Below are 18,558 nucleotides of genomic sequence, written 5' to 3'. Positions count from 1 at the left end.
ACAACCCACCGCCCACTGAGAGGAGTGGACTAAACATTACCACCGTGATGTCCCATTGTAACTATGGTCCTCTCTGCATGCCCCTCCAACCCAGAGTACATGCACATTGTTAGTCATACAAACACACATACCACTCCCTGTGTGTATGTATGTGTGCTTGTTATTTGCCATGCACCCGTATGGCACACACCCTAGCTTCCTGTCTCTGCACGCTGCGTGTAGAGTCGGCGCATCACTGTCTCCCAACCCATCATGACCGCCTGTTGGGAGAAGCACGTCTAAAAGCAAGTGATGGTTAGGTGTACAGCTAATAGCACATCCTTAAATCCACTGGTGAATATTAGGTGTATTTAACATAGCATTGTGTTGGGTTGGTGTGCAGGACTTGGTTACACCACTGAAATACTTCACGTGATTTGTTCCAGGTGGTAATGATGACCGAGGAAAGATTGTTACATGCCAGACACTGTCAAACATTAAGTTCCAGTTTTCATTTTTTTATGGAGACTCAGCCCAAATGGTAAAAAAAAAAAAAAAAAAAGAAAAAAAATATTCCAGGTTGTTAAATTGACCCACTCACTTAAGCACTTTGATAAAATTGGCTCTGGTAGCCAAGAAAGCTGCAGAGAAAAAAAAAAAAAGCTGGCTGGCAGGAGATATTTTGTGGTGATGGCCTAAATATGTTCATGCCATCCCGTTTGCCAATCAGCTCGACTGAATACGTTGAGCACATCAATGCTCAACGCAAACAGAAAAGTGGTGGAACAAGAAAATGGTCAGTTAAAAAGATCAGAGTGAAAGACATCCTGCTGTTTTGTAGTTTGTGGTGGGTAGGAGAAAGCTTTCATGGCTGATATTGACAATGTTACCTTAAACAAGAGGAGGTGGTTGACCATGTGGGGAGCAAGCGATTGTAGCGTGGTGCTTTATAACCTTGTGCTGGTTATAACTGGACTGGGTGACAACAGGGCATTTTGCCAGTAATGGGAACAGACAGACTGTGAGGAATATGACAATGATAAAGATGACTTAAACAGTGATCCATTTCCTCCAGGAAACTGTATATAAAAGCATCTCCCAGGCACCGGCTCCCCTTTTGTGTACAGAAGAGTTGACCAGGCAGTTTTGGTGATGACAGTGTGGTGTGTTCATACTAGTGTTTGATCAGAGTTCTATTCATTGTGCCTTGTGTATGTATGTGTGTTTTTCTGTAAGTCTGAGTGAGTGTGTGTGAGAAGGGCTGAACAAGAAGAAAATGATTGATCAGAACTCCTTGTGGTCCAGCTTAAAAGAGGTTCGTGTTTGTGAATATTAGGAGAGACAAACTTGTGGGGTTTGGTGTGTGTTTCAGTTGTTTAAAGATATTCTGAATGTACATAAACAAATGGAAGCTCTTGTTGCGTGATGCCACAGAGTCTGTGTATATAGGAGGGCTCTGCAATAGATTACTTTTGGTTTTTGGTACTCTGTGTTTGGGGATCGGGGGCTGGGCTAACAAAAATTTTTGTTCAGAGTTAGAAAAAAAAATATTTGCACACTATATTTTGATTGTTTTTTTTGTACCAAAGACACATGCAACGAAATGGCGACCAGCCAGTTAAAGTAAGGTTTTGCACAGCTTACCTGACGCCGTATTGAATGTAAGGAATGTGGGAGGGTCAGGGAACTTCATAGAACTGTGAAATTAGCTTGGGTCCAATTCTGTATAGAAAAGGAACATTCATTTGTGTTTTTGAATCTGAAAATTAACCCTGTCGATGGGCTTCTCCTGTAGATTTGTTGCTTAGGAAGCACTTCATTCCTGAACTGATTCCTCCCTCCACATGATGAGTGTATTAATGGCGCTAGCTAGGACAAAAGCCAACAGCGCTAAGTAGATAAGCTATGTTACATTTTTGCTTGTTTGTCAAAATGTCACCAACAATAACCAAAATGTTCCTGTGTCACTTGTTTGATTTTCTGTATGTAGACAAGGTCTAGTTCACAGCAAAATATTAACTGAATTGTGTTTAAAGTACTGTATATAGAGATATTAATGATATACCTATCAATGGTGAAATGCCACTTTTCATGACAATTATTCATTTTGAAGCATGACACATTTCTAAAGCCTATCCTTGTATTGAGAAAGTTGGAGGGAAAAAAAATTACAAAAACAAACAAAAAAAAAAGTTCTCATTATATTTTTGTATTTTAGCTGCCTGCTAGTTATCCTGTCAGTTTGGAAGCATTTACTGGTCAGAGAGGGAGACGTCGAGGAAGAAAAGAAAACATTTCTTGATCCAAATCTGATAGTTTGATACAAATACAGACACGTGACCCCTTTGTTCTTCTAACAGTAAAAGACAGGGAACCAGGGCTGTTTTATTTTAAACAGTGCAGCAAAGCCTCGGTTCGTGAGGAGAATGAGGACATGTTGTCTTTAGTGAGGACAGACACCGTGGAGATGTGTGTGCAGATGAGGAACCAGCTGCTGTGTTGCCTCAGATGCTGTAAGAAAGCCAAAGCTATTTGAGTCTGTCCCACACTGATCTGGATCCAGCAGCACTGTGCACTGTCATATCGGTTTCCCATACTTTATCTAGTTAACCATAAAGCCAGCTGAATTTTGCATTTCCAGGAATTGCTTTCTCTGGGGTTGCATTGCTGTATTGAATCTACCTGTCTGGCCTCACTTTGCCTTTAACTTTGCAGCCTTTCTGACTGATTACAGCATAAAAAAAAAACAGCTCTCCAAATACATGGTTCAGGCCATGAAGTGGCACACTGTGCAACCTAATAACATGCCCGGTATTTTATTTTCCCGTTGTCCCCGCTCAGAGGAAGTGATAGGAAGTGTGAAAATTCAACCCAGGTTCAGTCATTTGACAGCCAAAAATAATCAGGACTATAGTCTGAGGCTGAATTCCAGATAGTTTGAAGTGATGAACGTTTCCTTTTACAGAAAGATTTCTGATTACAGCGAGGTTTTGGTTTGTTTTGTCTGTCTGTATTTTATCCGTTCCATCTAAAAAAAAAAAAAAAAAAAGGGAGAAATGGTGCTTTTTCTGAAACTAGAATGACAAGTATCCGCAGCTCTTATATAACTTCTTTGACTAGTTGTAGCCTAAAGACCTGCTCACCCCTGCTGTCCTCGGCTATTTTTCTTAGTAGTGATTCATTTTTGTAAATAAACTATGAGTTAACATGTATCTTCTAAATGTTAGATATATGCGTAGATTATTCTATCTTATATGTTTAAAAACAAAGCACTTTGTCCAAAAAAAAAAAAAGAAAAAAAACAAACAAAAAGAAGCATTTTTTTTCTTCCATTTGCTGCTAAATGGCCTCGTGTGAATGCTGCAAGTGTACCTGATGACTACTTGCTCGGATAAGTCTATTACCTGACAGGGCTAGGTCTATGAGCTAGCAAGGAGCAGGTGTGTGGCCTGACGAGGATTAGATCTACAGATTTCTGGAGCTGAGAAATGATATGAGTTATTGTGTGAGAGCGCATCATTGCTTGGCTTTGGGAAGCCCAGTGTCTTGACAGGATAGGTCTATGTCTTGGTCAGGGATGGTGTGATGGAATGTTTGTGGTCTTAAAACAAAAACATGACATAAAAAAAAAAAAACACACACACACACACACACAAAAAAAAGAGGGTTTTGATTCCAGGGCCCCTACGTTGATCCTGATGCTGACTCCTTTGGCGTCATGAATCATTTGCCTTCAGTAGAGGTTTCCTATGGAAAAACTGATTCTGCTTTGGCTTCCTCTTCAGGGTGATGTACAGTGTAGACACATTTCTTCAGAGAGCTATATTGTTATCATTTGTAAACTGATTTCTACTTGTGACTTAATGAGGAGGGGTGTAGCCTGGGGCGGCCAGGAAGAGCGCGCTTGAAAGATGTTGTTCCTGGCTGCCTTGGGGGAAGTTACTATATCACTGTACTGTATGGCAAGCCAATTACAAATGGAGAATCAATCCGGACACTTATTGCCTTCTGAAATAACTTCATACTCACACAAACAAAAATAACAACATGGCAGACGTGGTTTGTAGCTAATGGGCATGCCCTGTGTTTATGACATTGTTCTGCCAGTACGGTAAACAACAACAACAACAACAACAACAAAACCATTCAGCCTGATTGGCTCAAAACAACCTTGACCGAAGCAGCAGACATGGTGAAACGTATCTGGAAAAATGGCTTCAAAGGTCCGAACTACTTGATGTGCGTCTTTTGGGATAATATTTGAAGCATTTTTTTTCCAGCTATGATTTGAAACCAGGTCTGGTAGAGGGTCAACAGTGGTTAAAGGGCCGCTGGTTGATGACCGGCTGATGAATGAGCTGTGCGTGTTTTGCTGTCGATCATAAGGCTGGTTCAAGAAAGAGTCCTCAAAGGTTTTTTTGCATTTAGGCGCAAGCTGTGCAACTTTACATTGAAACCAGGAGACTCTGTGGCATTTTAACAGTCAAGGACATGAGTGGAAATCCACGCCAGTAAAACTATTCCTTATTCTTTTTATTTCTGATTACATTAATCCTATACAGTCATCTATTAAGCTAATAGAGTGTGTAATTTTGTGCTACTCTTGTCCAATAAAAGCTACGTGGATCCATAAAGCTCTTCTTCAGCAAATCAGGGTAATATCGTTCTTCTATCGGACATATGTGGTGACATTCAAAAAGAAAATATATTTATGTATTCCAATTATTGTCGCCATTCTTTACTCTGTACAAAATATTGTCTGTGTGTTTGTGTTATGAATTATAAATGTCATTTACTATGGTGCAATGCTCTACACAAAGTAAAAACAAAGGCCAACAGACTCGCGTAAAAATTCATTGAAAACATGGAGAAAAAAAAAATCTGCAACTTCTTCCCCTCATGAAGGATTTGACTGATGTCTAGTGATCCAACAGGGGTTTGTCACATGGTGCTGATTACTGTTCATCACACAGGAAGTAGTGCCCCCCCCTCCCCCAGGTCATTTTCATTGGTTAATGGCAGGATTTTACTGTTGGACCAATCAGAGGAAGAATTACACAGATTCTTGCTCTAAACAACAATAGAGTGATGATTTCTGTTTTATTGACCTGTATGATCGCTGTTGTTAAGCAAAGCATAACTTCTTTTGTAAAAGCCAGTCTCCTAGCTTTGACACCACGGCCATGGTCACAGCAGAAAAAACACCTGAAACATTAAAATAGAAACACCTCCAGGAGTTTCCTTCCTGTATGTATCTTGGTACCAACTTGTGAAAGTTTTCTTTGATACATTTAAAAACAAAAGAGGAGCAAAAGCCAATAAAAACCATTGTTATTTACAGCTAAAAGGAAAATGATTTCTCTTACTTCACAGAGAACTATGACTGTAAAACCCAACCTGACAGTCTAACAGAGTTGCTACTTGAGTAAAAACCAGAGAAAGCTGGTGTATTATAGATTGGCACTTTTTTTTAATCAGTTGCACTTAGAGCCCTATCCAGCTTCACCGTCTTGTAATGTGTTATCAGCTGGAATTGCTCCACATGACTAACATTTCACAATTGTGAAATCTTTCTAAAAGGATGTGTCTGTGTTGGGATTACAGTTGTTGGTGTGACAGAGATTTTTAAATTGAAGGATAAGGACAATTGAAGGACTTTTATTTTTCTTTTTGAACAATAATTGTTACCAAGCTACAAACAGCGATTGTTTCAGGAAACTTCCTAGGATAGCATACAGTTGTAAAAATGTTACCAAGTATCCTTTAATGATTTGGTTTGCAAAGACCTCTTGCTGGCTGTGTTGTCAGACCTCTGAGTTTGGCTTTGAGTATCCTTTGTATCATTTGAAATATTTCCTAAGTTGTTTGAACCCATGTTCTCGTTGCTTGTAAAAACACCTGATCCTCAGAGGCTGTGTGCTTACCCCCCTCCCCTCCACATTTTCCCCATGAGAAAAGAAAGCAGCAGGAGATCTGTTTCTGCATGCTGATTCCCGGCATTAGTGCTGAGAGAATCAAGTGACATCTGGAGTCCCTTGGAGATTAGGGAAATAATTGTCACAAAGTTGTTGCATGGCTTTTGGAGCTCTCTGTACTCTCAGTCACATGATTTCACAACTTGCTGCTATTGAACGAGCACAAAAAGACTTCAGATTTTGGTCTAAGGGTCCCCATGACATATTTACAGTATATATATATGTCCCACACACTCCCCTCTCCTGTTCTTTCCACATCTTTTTCCTACCACAGTCAAATGACCAACAGCGTTATTCACCTTGCACTTGGTTTTTACACTTACCAGGAAAAATAAGAAAAGCAAACAAAAAAAAACCAAAACAATATTTTGAGATACGATGCCTGCTGAACCAGGTGCCTTAATCAAATATATGAGAACACAAATCTGCACCTTCTGTCAGTCTGGAGGGGTTTCCCTACAGAAACAAGGGACTGGGTTTCCCAAAACGGAAGCTTGAAGAACAATTCTGAGATGAAAAACTCACCTTAACCCCAATTTCTATCATAATCAGTCCTTAACGGCAGGTGAGAGCCGTCATGTCTTCATAATACAATACTTTCCCTTTAGTATTACAGAAGAAGAGACGGCTTGCAGTTCGAACTTGATGTTTTGGGAAACCTGGTTCTGTTTTTAACTCTCTCTCTGCCCACTATGCCACATTATTGTGTTTTCTGTATAGGCTGCTGCTGCTATCACTATTGGTGTGTCTGTGTAAAGATGAAAAAAAAAACTTCCACTGTGTCTGTGACAGAGGGAGACTTGGACGTGCTTTATAACTGGTCGATAACAATGCATTCTCTTTCTGTGGAGCACCGTGTTGCTGCCTCTTGAGACCTTTTCATTACAGAAGAAGAAAAAAAAATCTGTAAAGAACTTTCCATTTCTTAACTTTGCTATAATGAAGTGCCAGACCCTCCTTGAAGTCAGTGTTGGCACTGAGTCGCAGGTTGCGAATGAAGCGACAAACTGAGCATGGAGGTAAACTGTGGTGCTAATCTGTCCGTTGGCTGGGTGCTACAGTAACATGGCTGTGTTGAATTTTAGCCATATTGTTGTTTTTTTTCTGTTGATGACTGGTCAGTCTTGTGTTTCTGACTGCTGCACTGCTGTATGCTGACGTAGCGAGGTATAACTCTGCTGCTGCTTTGCTGATGAATGTAGACTAGTCTTCCTCAGCAGGATCACACAGACAGACAAGAGTGTCTGGTGGAGCTTTTTTTTCCCCTGTTGTTTGAGTTTGTTCGGAGCTCTCGGAGGGAGACTTTGGTCATCAGGATCCAGAAAGATCTTGAATGTTGTGAATCTTTCTATGGCTGCTGTCTTTGCTTGTATGTTTAAACATCTTTTTATTAATATTATTTATATTTGTGCTCTGACTCTGTAAAATGTTGCACATTTATTTTCTTTCTTTTATTCCCCCTAAATTATGTTTTTTTTTTTCTCTGATCCCTGTGTTCATACCGTTATTTGCTATTTATTTGTGAAGTCCTAGGATTTATCTGTAAGGAGACAGGTTATTAAATCTAAACAGCTTTTCCGCTGAAGCAGGTGTTCACGAGCCAGACTTCTCATGAGATTCGCAGACAGAAATCAAAATCATGTTTCTAGTTTTATTCGTTGCACAAATTTATAGTTAAGTTTTTCAGTTTCATTTTTAAATGAAAATGCAAATACATTGGTTCTAGTGTCTGTGATGTTGATGCATCGCAGAATAAAATGTACTACTCACTAAATGTTTTGTATATTCAGCTTTTGGATGAAATTTACTGATAATGTAAAAAGGTTCATGCTCCAATGATCATTTATCACAGATGGAGGGTATTTTAGTTTAGTCATACAAAATAATTCCTTAATCTCCAACTAGTTTTTGATAAACTGTTAACAAGGAAAGACCACAATTGCCTCCCAAACAAGGCCCTTAATCTTATCTTGTCTCCTGGGTGCCATTAAAATAAATAAATTTTTAAAAAAAAGTGTCTGCAAACTGCTCCTTGTCCAACTAGGACAGGCCAAATGGTGAGGGAGAATTTCCCAATGGGGGTTATTAAAGTATTTATTGTTATTATTTATTAGGGAAAAGTTAACCACAGTACTAAGGATGCCACAACACAAAAATGTCAATGTCCCAGGAATGTGTCTCTGGCTAAGAGAGGTGAAGAGGACCGTTTCTATCCAAGTTATTATGTAACCAGAACAGTTACTTGTTGATTTGTGGTTCGGACACTTTTTTTTAGGTTATTCACCTTATTTAAAAAAATAATTTAACATTGAACACTTGGACATGTGCTTTCAAGCATTAAGAGCAAGTTAAGAAGATTTAGTGCATTTTGGGTTCATTCTGACGTCATACATAAAGTTGTATATGCTTAACTTTTGTGAGTAGTTTAAGTTGATCTGTTAAACAATGAAAATTACAATGAAAATGTTAAATCTTAAAAACATCATCAAATGTAACTTGTAACAAAATATATATATATATGATCAACTAAATATTTATACAATGAAAACGGAACCAGTCACAAAAATTTATGTTCACCAGAAAAAGTGTTGATAAACTAATCAGTAAGGTTTTAAACAAGTCATCTTATTTCTTTTTGACATTCCCAGTAATGTTTTGGGAATTCCTTTATGCAATTTCTTGCTGCTGGATGAACTTGATGCCGTCAGCAAGTTCAGCTTAGTCCAAAGGACAAAGAGAAAAGGGTAAGGTTGTCCAAAGACTTGAAGGAACTATGGTCCAGACTATTTCCTGGCAGGACTTACTGCTTTTTTTGAACCTCGTGGTTCTTTTGGGTCTGCTCTTTAACAAATGCAGAGACCAAAAAATTCCCAGAATGAAATTTAATCACTGAAATCAGGAGATTTACAACTGGGTTTGAGTGATTCCTGTCTGTGAGACCCATGAAATGTTCTGTGATTTGAGGTTTGATATAGTCCGAGGTGTATACGCTCACCAAACTGAATCTCACCCTAACACAACTCTTACATCATAACTCTTGACTGAGATTTAGGTGTATCGTAGCTCTGAAGCTCAGGTTAGAAGTCGGCTCGAATGCTGTCTTGATCCTCTGTGGGGAGATTTTGTGTGGAAAAACTTCACTGCGACAGATTTTCCTCCCCTTCTGTGTGCTTTATTTTAATTTGTTTTTATTTTTTTTCCTTTTTTCTTTCGTAGAAGGGCTTTGGTTTGAAGTTGTCTTGTCAGGGAGCCCCTGAGATTAGCCAGGGGTCATTAAAGGCTGGTGGGCAGAGATCCCTCACCTTCCCTTGCAGTAAATGATGAGGGAAGCTTGTGTTTCCTCTCCTGCAGACTGATCTTACAAAAGCAAACAACAACAACAACCCACTATCAATAACAATAAAAACAAAACTCCTCTTTCTATTTCTGCACATGTCAAACCCATCATCTACATCTTCTTCCAGACTTGCCAAAAAGCATGGAGCAAGAGGCATTTAACAAAATGTTTATCTTAAAATCTCTTTTTGGTTTCTTTTCTCTCTCTTTCGGTTTTTTTTTTTTTTTTTTTTTTTTTTTTTTTTTTAATAGTCAAACGATAACAGACAGTAATTTTATAGGAAATCTATACAAGCCCAAACATGTAGAGGATGTGGGAGGTATCGGTATCATCCTGAGCTCCACAGCTACATGCTATTGTTATGCTTCTGGTCTTGTATGGTAACTTATTTGACGAGATCAACAGCATGGGATCTTTCTGTAGTTAGTCCTGTGTGTGTTCCTCTCCCCAGTCTCAGTAGGAAGGCTGTACTTCATTGCTAAGTGCTCTATAATAGATCTCTTGGTGATTCTAATTTCATAAAGAAGCAAAACCTGCAGAAAGTGTATCCTGCTGAAACTAACTTGATCCTCTTTAGCAATGACGTCTATATTTGTAGTTCACATATATGCCTGTTCAAATACAATATCTTGACAGTTGTTATATTTATGTTGTGTAATAAATGTTGTGCTGGGTTTATACTTTTGTTTGGACTAACTTTCTTTTACATTATGTTTTTTTTTCCTCTTGGAGGCACAGTTGGTGGCTTTATGCACAGACGTTGAGATGTCAGTCTTTTTTTTTTTTTTTTTCCATTCTTTCTTGGTTTGTACTGTAACAGTCTGTTCTGTTTCAGAGCTTCTGACAGTTTTTGTCTCTGGCTGCTCGACATCCCACAGACAAATGCCCTGAATCTCTGTTGTGTTATTGTGCCTCTCTTTATTTTACTTTCTTTTTTTTTCTTTTTTTTTTTTTGTAATCATTCTTTCTCTGTTGTATCAGCCGGGAGTTGGTACTGCAGCTCTGCTTGTAACCATGTTAGTCTGATTATGTTTATTAATTTTAATATCAAAACAATAAAACCATTAGCACCCCACGCTGACTCTTGTTTGTTTACTTGACTTAATGACTTATAAATAAAAATGATAAATATTTGTCCCTTTTATTTGAACACTGTGATATAAAGCATTGGTGTAAAACTCTGGTCCAATTTTGGTCCTGCAGTGTATTTATATTTGGCACACAAGGTAATACCAAATGACTACTAGAGCTGGCCTGCCAGTACTATACAGTACATGTACTGCAAATATTATAAGCCCCAGATGGTGTTGGTTTGGTACGTCAATCAGGAAAAGACCCTGTCCTCAGTTGACAGTAGTCATAGCAACTTCAAGCTATTGCAGCTGAGATGGCAAAATAAGCCTGGTCTTCAATGAGGGAGTGTTTGTGAAAAAGTACATGATGAAAGTTTATGTGCTTGTGTAACCAAAAAAAAAACCAAGCATTTTCAAACAAAAGCCTGAGCAAAAACACATTAGCTGAACGCACATGTGATTTAGTTACCACTCTGAGGTTCACTGTCCTGTCTAAGTGATTTAAAAAAAAAAAAACCTATATCAAAGTTGGCACATGAGTAGTTTTTCCAAATGTATATTTTGGCCAACCCTATATTTGAGTTTGACATCCTAGATATAGGGGGATAAAGTGAGGAGAACAGTTCCGTACATGTGTGACACTGACACTTAATACTGCACCTTTCATCCAGTCTATGACATCAATTTGAGCTCATTTTCCCTCTTGAGCCTTGCATTGTGGAACATTTCTTCTTCCACTCAGTAGAAGAAGAATAGTGGCATAATCTTTAGGAAAGCCTGATCAGTGCTGGTTCCAGATGGATCCGACAGGTACTTACATACATCATTGAAGAAATACCTGTTGACTATATCTGCTGATAGTATAGTGTTCTGATCTAAAGAGAATTAGACAGAGCAAAAACAATCTCCCTAGCATTGGCTGGAAAGCTACTCCTGCTTATTTTATGTTCAAGTAAATCTGCTCAAAATGAGAAAGCAAAAAGAAACAAAAGTACTATACATGTCACATTTAAATGTTCAAAATTTTTATCTCTGTTAATCAAGACTTTTGATCATTGATCTTTTCCATTGAAAGACTATAAACTTTTAAAGACTGAGCAACGCAGCATAACAGACTGAGTTCTAAAACTTACAGACATTTCCTAACTATATCTGTATGGGTTTATGTTTTCCCTCTTTTATTGCCTTTGTTGGCTTCAGGAATTCATTAAAAACCTTGCACATGCTAGAATCATGATTCAATTGATCCTTTAGATTTGTAAGGGTTTGGACAATGACAATGAAAATGTGGTTGAGAACAACAAATATATATTAAACTCTATCTATCTATCTATCTATCTATCTATCTATCTATCTATCTATCTATCTATCTATCTATCTATCTATCTATCTATACATTTACAACTTAAGCAACCTATATTTTTATAGGTTATATATAAAAGTAGTTAGCATTATTTAAAAGGCCCTGAAAATAACAATGTGCCACTTTTATGTAAACTAATGTACAGCAACACTATCTCCTGTTAAACAACAAATAATCTTTAAAAATATCAATACTAAATTAACAACAACAAGATGATTTTTGTCAAAGAAAAATTGTTTTGTATAAATTTACTCTAAAAAAGGCTTTTAAAGACCACTAACTGACACTGGTAATGGAGAGAACAATGCTGAAAATGAACTTAAATTGAAATGAATTAAAATCAGCTTTGGTGGTCACAATTTATTCCATTTCCAACAGGGAAGCACTCACAGAGCACAATCTTCACCAAGCAGCTCATTTCCAGCCATGCTGTGCAGAATCCTTCTAAAAGTTCCTGTGTCCACAATTCCTTCCAGACCTCCCAAAACTGAATGAAATCTAACTCAGACCAAGACCAATACCCAGAAATAAAATCACAAAAAGCCACACTGTAGTTTTTGCATAAAGTTGCTAACAAACATGCAAACAAACAGATAAACGCTGTCTTTATTCCTCTGCAAACACCTCCTTATTAGAGATAATAAAATCATTTTATAATTGTCGGTAAGGGTGTTACTCATCTGAGGTTACCTTGGCTGCCTTGCCTTCTCTGACAAGTCATATTTTGACCTCCCAGCTTGCCGTACACAAACAACAATGGCGTCTTCGGCACTTGTTCATGTAAGAATATGCGGACAAGAAATAATAAAATATGACCTGCAAATAAAGGCTCTCATACAGGTACGAGTCATTATAAATTATCTTTACATTCCTTATAATGCTCTTTTGTCAGTATTGTAGAGAAGAAAACGTGGGAACACGCAGGAAGTCTGGAAGTGGAGCTAACGTTAGCTTAGCATCAGAGAGGAAACTTGCAACTTTTTAAAAAATTTTATTTTTAAATTTATTTTATTATAAAAATATCAGTGATAAGCCGTTAAATTCTGCTATAAAATGGCACATTGTAGTTACTCTTTCTTATGTAATATGCAGGGGCAGTATGCCAGCGATCTGCCAGACCAAATAATGAGTGAAAAATTAATTAGGCTTTCTAAAAGGTTGTGAGCGTTTCTTTTATATTCTCAAAACTAGAGAAAAATCTATTAAGTGCTCATCTGAGCAAATCGGGGGATAAATAAAACTTTATTTTAAAATTCGCTACTAATTATAGAGGACAGAACCTATGTAATTAGTAAAACACTGTCCATTTTAGTTTACATCACAAACGTAATTTATTGTTATATTGTTGAATTAATTACAAGATGTATTTCTGTACATTAGGCCTGAGAAGCCCTTTCTATAGATAGTTTTGCTGAGACAGTTATGTTTTTCATTCTCCCTCTTTTTCTTTTTGTTGTAAAACATGTACTTATAACTCTAATATAATTATATCTGATTATCTGTGTGTGTGTGTGTGTTATCTGTAGGACATCAGAGATTGTCCTGGACCACAATCTGCTCTCCTGGAGTTGAACAATTTGGTTAAAGAAAAATTCAGTGAGCTGCGACTGAGGATACAGGTTGGACCATTTCCCACATGAAAGCTGTATTGCATCTAACTTATTTCTTGCATAAAATGTGGCATTTGATATGCCTAATTTTGTTGTTGACAGGATCTGGAGCAGATGGCCAAAGAGCAGGACAGAGAGTCGGACAGACTGGCCATCATGGCAGAGACAGAAAGCCAGCGACGGGAAATGCTGAGGTGCCTGGATATTTACACGTTTACTTCCCTTCTTGACTTCCTTTATATCAATAATCCCAAGAGAGCGACTTAATGGTGTATGTTTTTTTTTTTTGGTGGATATTGTTTATGATTATGATAGTAATGTGTATTAATTGTTGCTGGTACAACATAATCACTGTACATATTTCACTGATAAATTAGATTAAAAATACAGAAATTAATTTTTTTTACTGCATTTTGTGAGCAATTTTAAGTGCATGTAACTTACTATAAATCTTAAAGGAAGCTATTTCAATACATATTTTAATAGTATCTTGTATATCAAGAAAAGTATATTTGAACCTTAGAAATTTAAGTGCTAAAATGAAATAAGCACAACTTTTGTGTTGGGATTTATATTTGTAAGCAGTAAGCATATATAACATGCAGACAAATGAAAATGAAAACAAAAACTGCAGCTCACTCATTTATTCTCTCTGCTGTACTTTTCATGACTTCAGTAACCAGACAGCTTGGAGGAAAGCTAACTTGGCTTGTAAACTGGCCATAGACAACATGGAGAAGAATGAGCTGCTTCATGGTGGAGAAAACCAGACCACCAGACAGAGGTTTGAACAGTTTTGCTGGTACTGAAAAAAACTTCATATCAAAGTGGAAAAAATTGGCTGAGCTACAGTTTTCATGGTATAGAGCAGGTGTTTCCAGCTCTGGGGCCTCATTTATAAAGCTGTTGCATGCACTAAACCCAGCATACGCCAATAATCGTCAACTTTTGGGATTATTAAAAACGACTTGCTGGTAAAATGTCCCTATCTCCATGGCAACTCCGACCCTGGCGTACGCACAACATCTGAACAAACAGGAAACGGCGACACTAAAGGCAAAAAATAAAACCGAAGAAATTATGTCAAATTTGAGGCATTTGTTCAAAATCAAATATAAACTTTCACACAGAATGTTGTACATTAACAACACTTAAATAAATTGAGAAAATGTGTATTTGATATTGTTACTCCACCACTAAAACGTCAACCATTAATATATGTTCTGAAACAAAGCAGTTCTACGTATTATAAAAGCGATTTCCCACAATAAGTCGTACAGAAGCTGCCTTACTAATAAAGCTCTAAATGAATAATTGCAATTAAAATAACATGGTCGCCCATCATTAGGCTATGATCAGGGTTTTTCCCTCACCTGCAGATACAGAACATGAAGTGATGGTTGGATATAAAATGCACCCAAATACGTAAAGGCGCACGGTGGCTTATCTGCCCCTGATGATGAACATGGCGCATGGAGACTCTGGAGTCGAGCCCGACACTTTCCAAAGGGAAATGACTGACAGCTCACGGGGCTGCTCACTCCTTTTCCCAACCCAGAGCGCAGAGTAACAGAACTTTGTGCGCCACAGCCATACACACCGTGGTGTAGCGGCCATCGGGCAGATGAAGTGCAGGTGGAGGTGCCTCGTTGCACGGGAGGAAACCTGTTGTACAGCTGCAAATGTGTGCAAGAAAGTGGAGGCGCTACATAACATGGTACTAAATGGGAACATGTCATGTTCACCTGAGAGGATCTCAAACACATCCTCATGTTGGAACCAAACTGTTGCTTTACGCAGCGTCTAGGAGTCATTCAACACAATAGAGGTAGAGAGTCGGCACAATTTGGAATCACTGGCCTCCCCCTCTCCAACCACAGTTGTTGCGCTGTTACCCAGCTGAGACTCACAGGAACACCAGTACTTTAACAATAAATAAACTGGAGTCAGAGACATCTCCTTTGTGAAAACAAAGGAGCATTTGGCGCATTTGTGTGGCTGCTTGTTCATTTTCTCCGCCAGCTTCTAATATGTGGGAGTGAGCAGCACATCCTCCTCCTGTGGACGGCGATGCACCTTCTCCCTACATTTTATTGTCTGACCACTTTATTTTTACTTTCTGGACAAGCGCGATGGTCTGATGAGACGCGTGGACAGCATCTGTCACCTGCTGACGCTCCTCTGCCTTTCTGGCGGTGGTGATGTCCATTGCGCTTCCACCAAATAAGGTTGTAAAAAGTAAACATATTTTATCCCTTAGAATTTCTGCCTCATATTCTAGAAAATCCCTCTTTTTTTGCTTCTTTCTCTGCTGAACCGTCATAGAAATGAGATCAATTATTATTTATCAGGGGCGTTCGCCTGACATTTTATAGCCAACATGTGGGCGTCACAAAATGTTCCCTCACATGAACAAAATTTAGTATTGATTCTGATTTATGAAGCGAAACAGGCGTGGGATGTACGTGTGCACTGGTTTATAAATCGGGAAGTTGTTTTGCGCCACATTTCCTGTTTTCTGTACGTATGCCACCTGTAGTCATCGTTGCTACGCATAGTTTGATGAATGAGTCACAATCCTGAAGGGTTTAGACATTTGCCTCTTCTAACACACTTGACTCAAATTAATGAGTAATTGTGCAAAACTTCATAGGCTGTAGGATCCATTTAATTAGAGTCAGGTGTGTTTGAAGAAGGAAACATTAAAACCCTGATGGACAGCAGCCCTCTGACTTTGGACACGCCTGGGCTTTTAGAAAGAGATGTAATGTTACCTTGTTAGCGTCAAGCTCATCTTCTGCCAGAGTATTGGTATTTTTGTCATTTCTAGATTTTTCTACATTTTGGGATGTTTTTTTTTTTGGTTTTTTTTTTTTTGACTGGATTGCTGAAAAGCAGGCGATGATTCACCTACACCCCCCCCCCCAAAATGCCCCAATAATGAACCGGTATGCATTATTTACAGCTCTTGCTTGCCGTTTAATTACTCAGCCAAATTCTGATAACTGAAGTCTGGCTGTATGTCGGAAGGAAACACTGTGCTACTAATTATTACAGCTATAATGTGTTGTTTGTCTGCATGTATTAAGCCCATTTCACTTTGCCTTTTAAAGCTCATTGTCCCCAACTCAAGAAGTTAGAAATTATTTTGATAATCTTTTTTTGATGTTACAAGGCAAAAACGTGCTTAGCTGTATATATTTAATACAATTTTAGTAACTTTAGTATTTAAAATAATACAAAGCTCAGCAGTAGTGAGGGCTGTAGCTCAGGTGGTTAGCAAGTTGTGTCTTAATCGCAGTTTGCAGCTTGATCCCCAGCCTGACAGTGGTTGTGGCTCTGGATAACAATCTTTATTGTGAGAGAGGAGCAGAAATGTTTGTTTCTGTCTCTACTGTATTATCCCTTATTGAACAAAATAGATTTTTTTTAAACTCCTGCAATCTTTGGTAGTAAAAACAAATAATTACTGGTACATCTCTGGACTCTAAATTACAATTTCATTTGTGTGTAGGAAAGTAACCAAGGAAAGTCTAGTTGAAAGCAGCAGCGACATCACAGAGAGTCTGATGTCTATCTGTAGGATGATGTCTGAGCAGGTGAAGCAGAGTGAGGACACCATTGGTACATTGGGTGAGAGAAACTTTATTTGGTTTGCATTCATGTATATTTAGCAGGTTTCAAGCTTAATCTAATTTGACCTTCCAATGAAAACCAGGAATTCACACCTTTCTCTCCCACACAGCCACCTCTTCCAGAACAGTGCAAGAAACTAACGAGGAGTTTAAAAGCATGACAGGAACCATTCACCTGGGAAGGAAGCTTATCCTCAAGTACAATCGACGGGAACTTACAGACAAGCTGCTCATCTTTCTGGCTCTGGCTCTCTTCTTTGCTACTGTCCTCTACATCCTCAAGAAACGCCTCTTCCCTTTCATCTAGAGAGCTGTGTCCATCTCTGGCATGTAAGAAGTCACCATGTGACGATATAAAGTAAATCCTGGACCTCATGGAGTACTGGAGGCAGTGAAAGCCGTTTACGTTGTACCACATGCAAAATTTAAGTTAAAAAAAAAAAAAAAAATTCAGCCATGAAGTTTATTTTGAAAGTAAACCTCAGCTACACAAACTGAAGCTAATCACTGCCTGATTGTTCCAAAGGACTTTTGGATGGATCTGCCATCTTGACAGAGTGTTACAGAAGTTGAAGCTTAGCTCAGATCCTGCCAAATTGTGGCTATTAGGAAATGATTTTGGAGAAGCACTTTGACGCTTACTGACTACAGCCAGAGTATGCAAAAACCTTAGATTTAATTATTTAATTATTTAGTTTTTTGTTACATTTCATTGTGTGCTCAGGACTGGACATGTCGAGTCTGCTCTGGATGATTATTGCAAAGATGCAGTTAAAGTTGGCGACGTGCCGTCTTCCCTCCAGTCTCACATCCAGGATGCTTTTCAAAAAGCTAACTTTCTTCATGTCTGCTCTTCTTCCTCAACTTGGAAACTGTTACTTTTACCAGCAGCTTTGATTTTTAAATGCACATTGAAGACACAAAGCGATTGAAGGCTAACTTGAAGAGAAGGATTGAAGTTCAATCTGACACGGAAGTTTCCTACAGACTGATGTCACAAATCTGGAAATGAGGATTTCTCATTTCCTCAAACCCCTGAACTGGATCCTGATGACACCCAGATCACGTCTGTAAAGGTCTTCTTTCTGAATAAAGTTTTGAACATACTGAGGGATGCATTACTGGAGATTTCAGAATATCGAACATATCACAATTTCAAATGCAAAACTGTGAATTTATGAGAAGACATTTTGAATAAATAAAACTGTCTCAACACACTTCTTTCTGCTTAATTACATAATTGTACTTTAATACCATCTAAAACGGTTAACATTTGAGTTTAAAAGATGCACTTAAATTAAACCCGTGGTGTGAATTGTGATCATTAAAATAGTACATTACAAAACACACATGACCAAAGAGTGCTTCCCTTCCTGCAGACTGCATGTGAACTGTCGGAGCATGTCGACTGCATGGTACACAATATAACAATCCTCATAAATACAAAACCAGACTTAAATAAGTAGAATACTGATTTAGTGCCATCAGCTGCACATGAACTATAGATACCCTCTGTAAGTTTGACTTGTGTGGGATAAAGTCCTTGTAGTTAACGGTAATACTTAGTGAGGTAGATGACTGTTCTT

At 38.2% G+C, this 18,558-nt stretch overlaps 1 protein-coding gene across 2 annotated transcripts; it reads left to right on the top strand.

Moving 5' to 3' along the window:
- Positions 1 to 1,202: 1,202 nt before the first annotated feature.
- On the top strand, positions 1,203 to 18,129 carry bnip1b (BCL2 interacting protein 1b). Of its 2 annotated transcripts, none has more exons than XM_079247184.1 (6): positions 1,203 to 1,294; positions 13,254 to 13,346; positions 13,440 to 13,531; positions 14,014 to 14,121; positions 16,852 to 16,970; positions 17,083 to 18,129. In XM_079247184.1, exons 1-6 carry the CDS (start codon positions 1,256 to 1,258, stop codon positions 17,277 to 17,279), a joined length of 648 nt encoding a protein of 215 aa, XP_079103310.1. In that variant the 5' UTR covers positions 1,203 to 1,255; the 3' UTR covers positions 17,280 to 18,129. The 2 variants fall into 2 exon arrangements, with proteins under 2 accessions (XP_079103310.1, XP_079103309.1); XM_079247183.1 differs by lacking the exon at positions 1,203 to 1,294 and adding an exon at positions 12,482 to 12,567.
- The last annotated feature ends 429 nt before the right edge of the window (positions 18,130 to 18,558 follow it).

This window comes from Telmatherina bonti (genome assembly GCF_933228915.1).
Source record: "Telmatherina bonti genome assembly, chromosome: 10".
NCBI lineage: Eukaryota > Metazoa > Chordata > Actinopteri > Atheriniformes > Telmatherinidae > Telmatherina > Telmatherina bonti.
The sequence above is the reverse complement of the archived record's forward strand: the minus strand, read 5'-3'. Positions and strand labels throughout refer to the sequence as shown.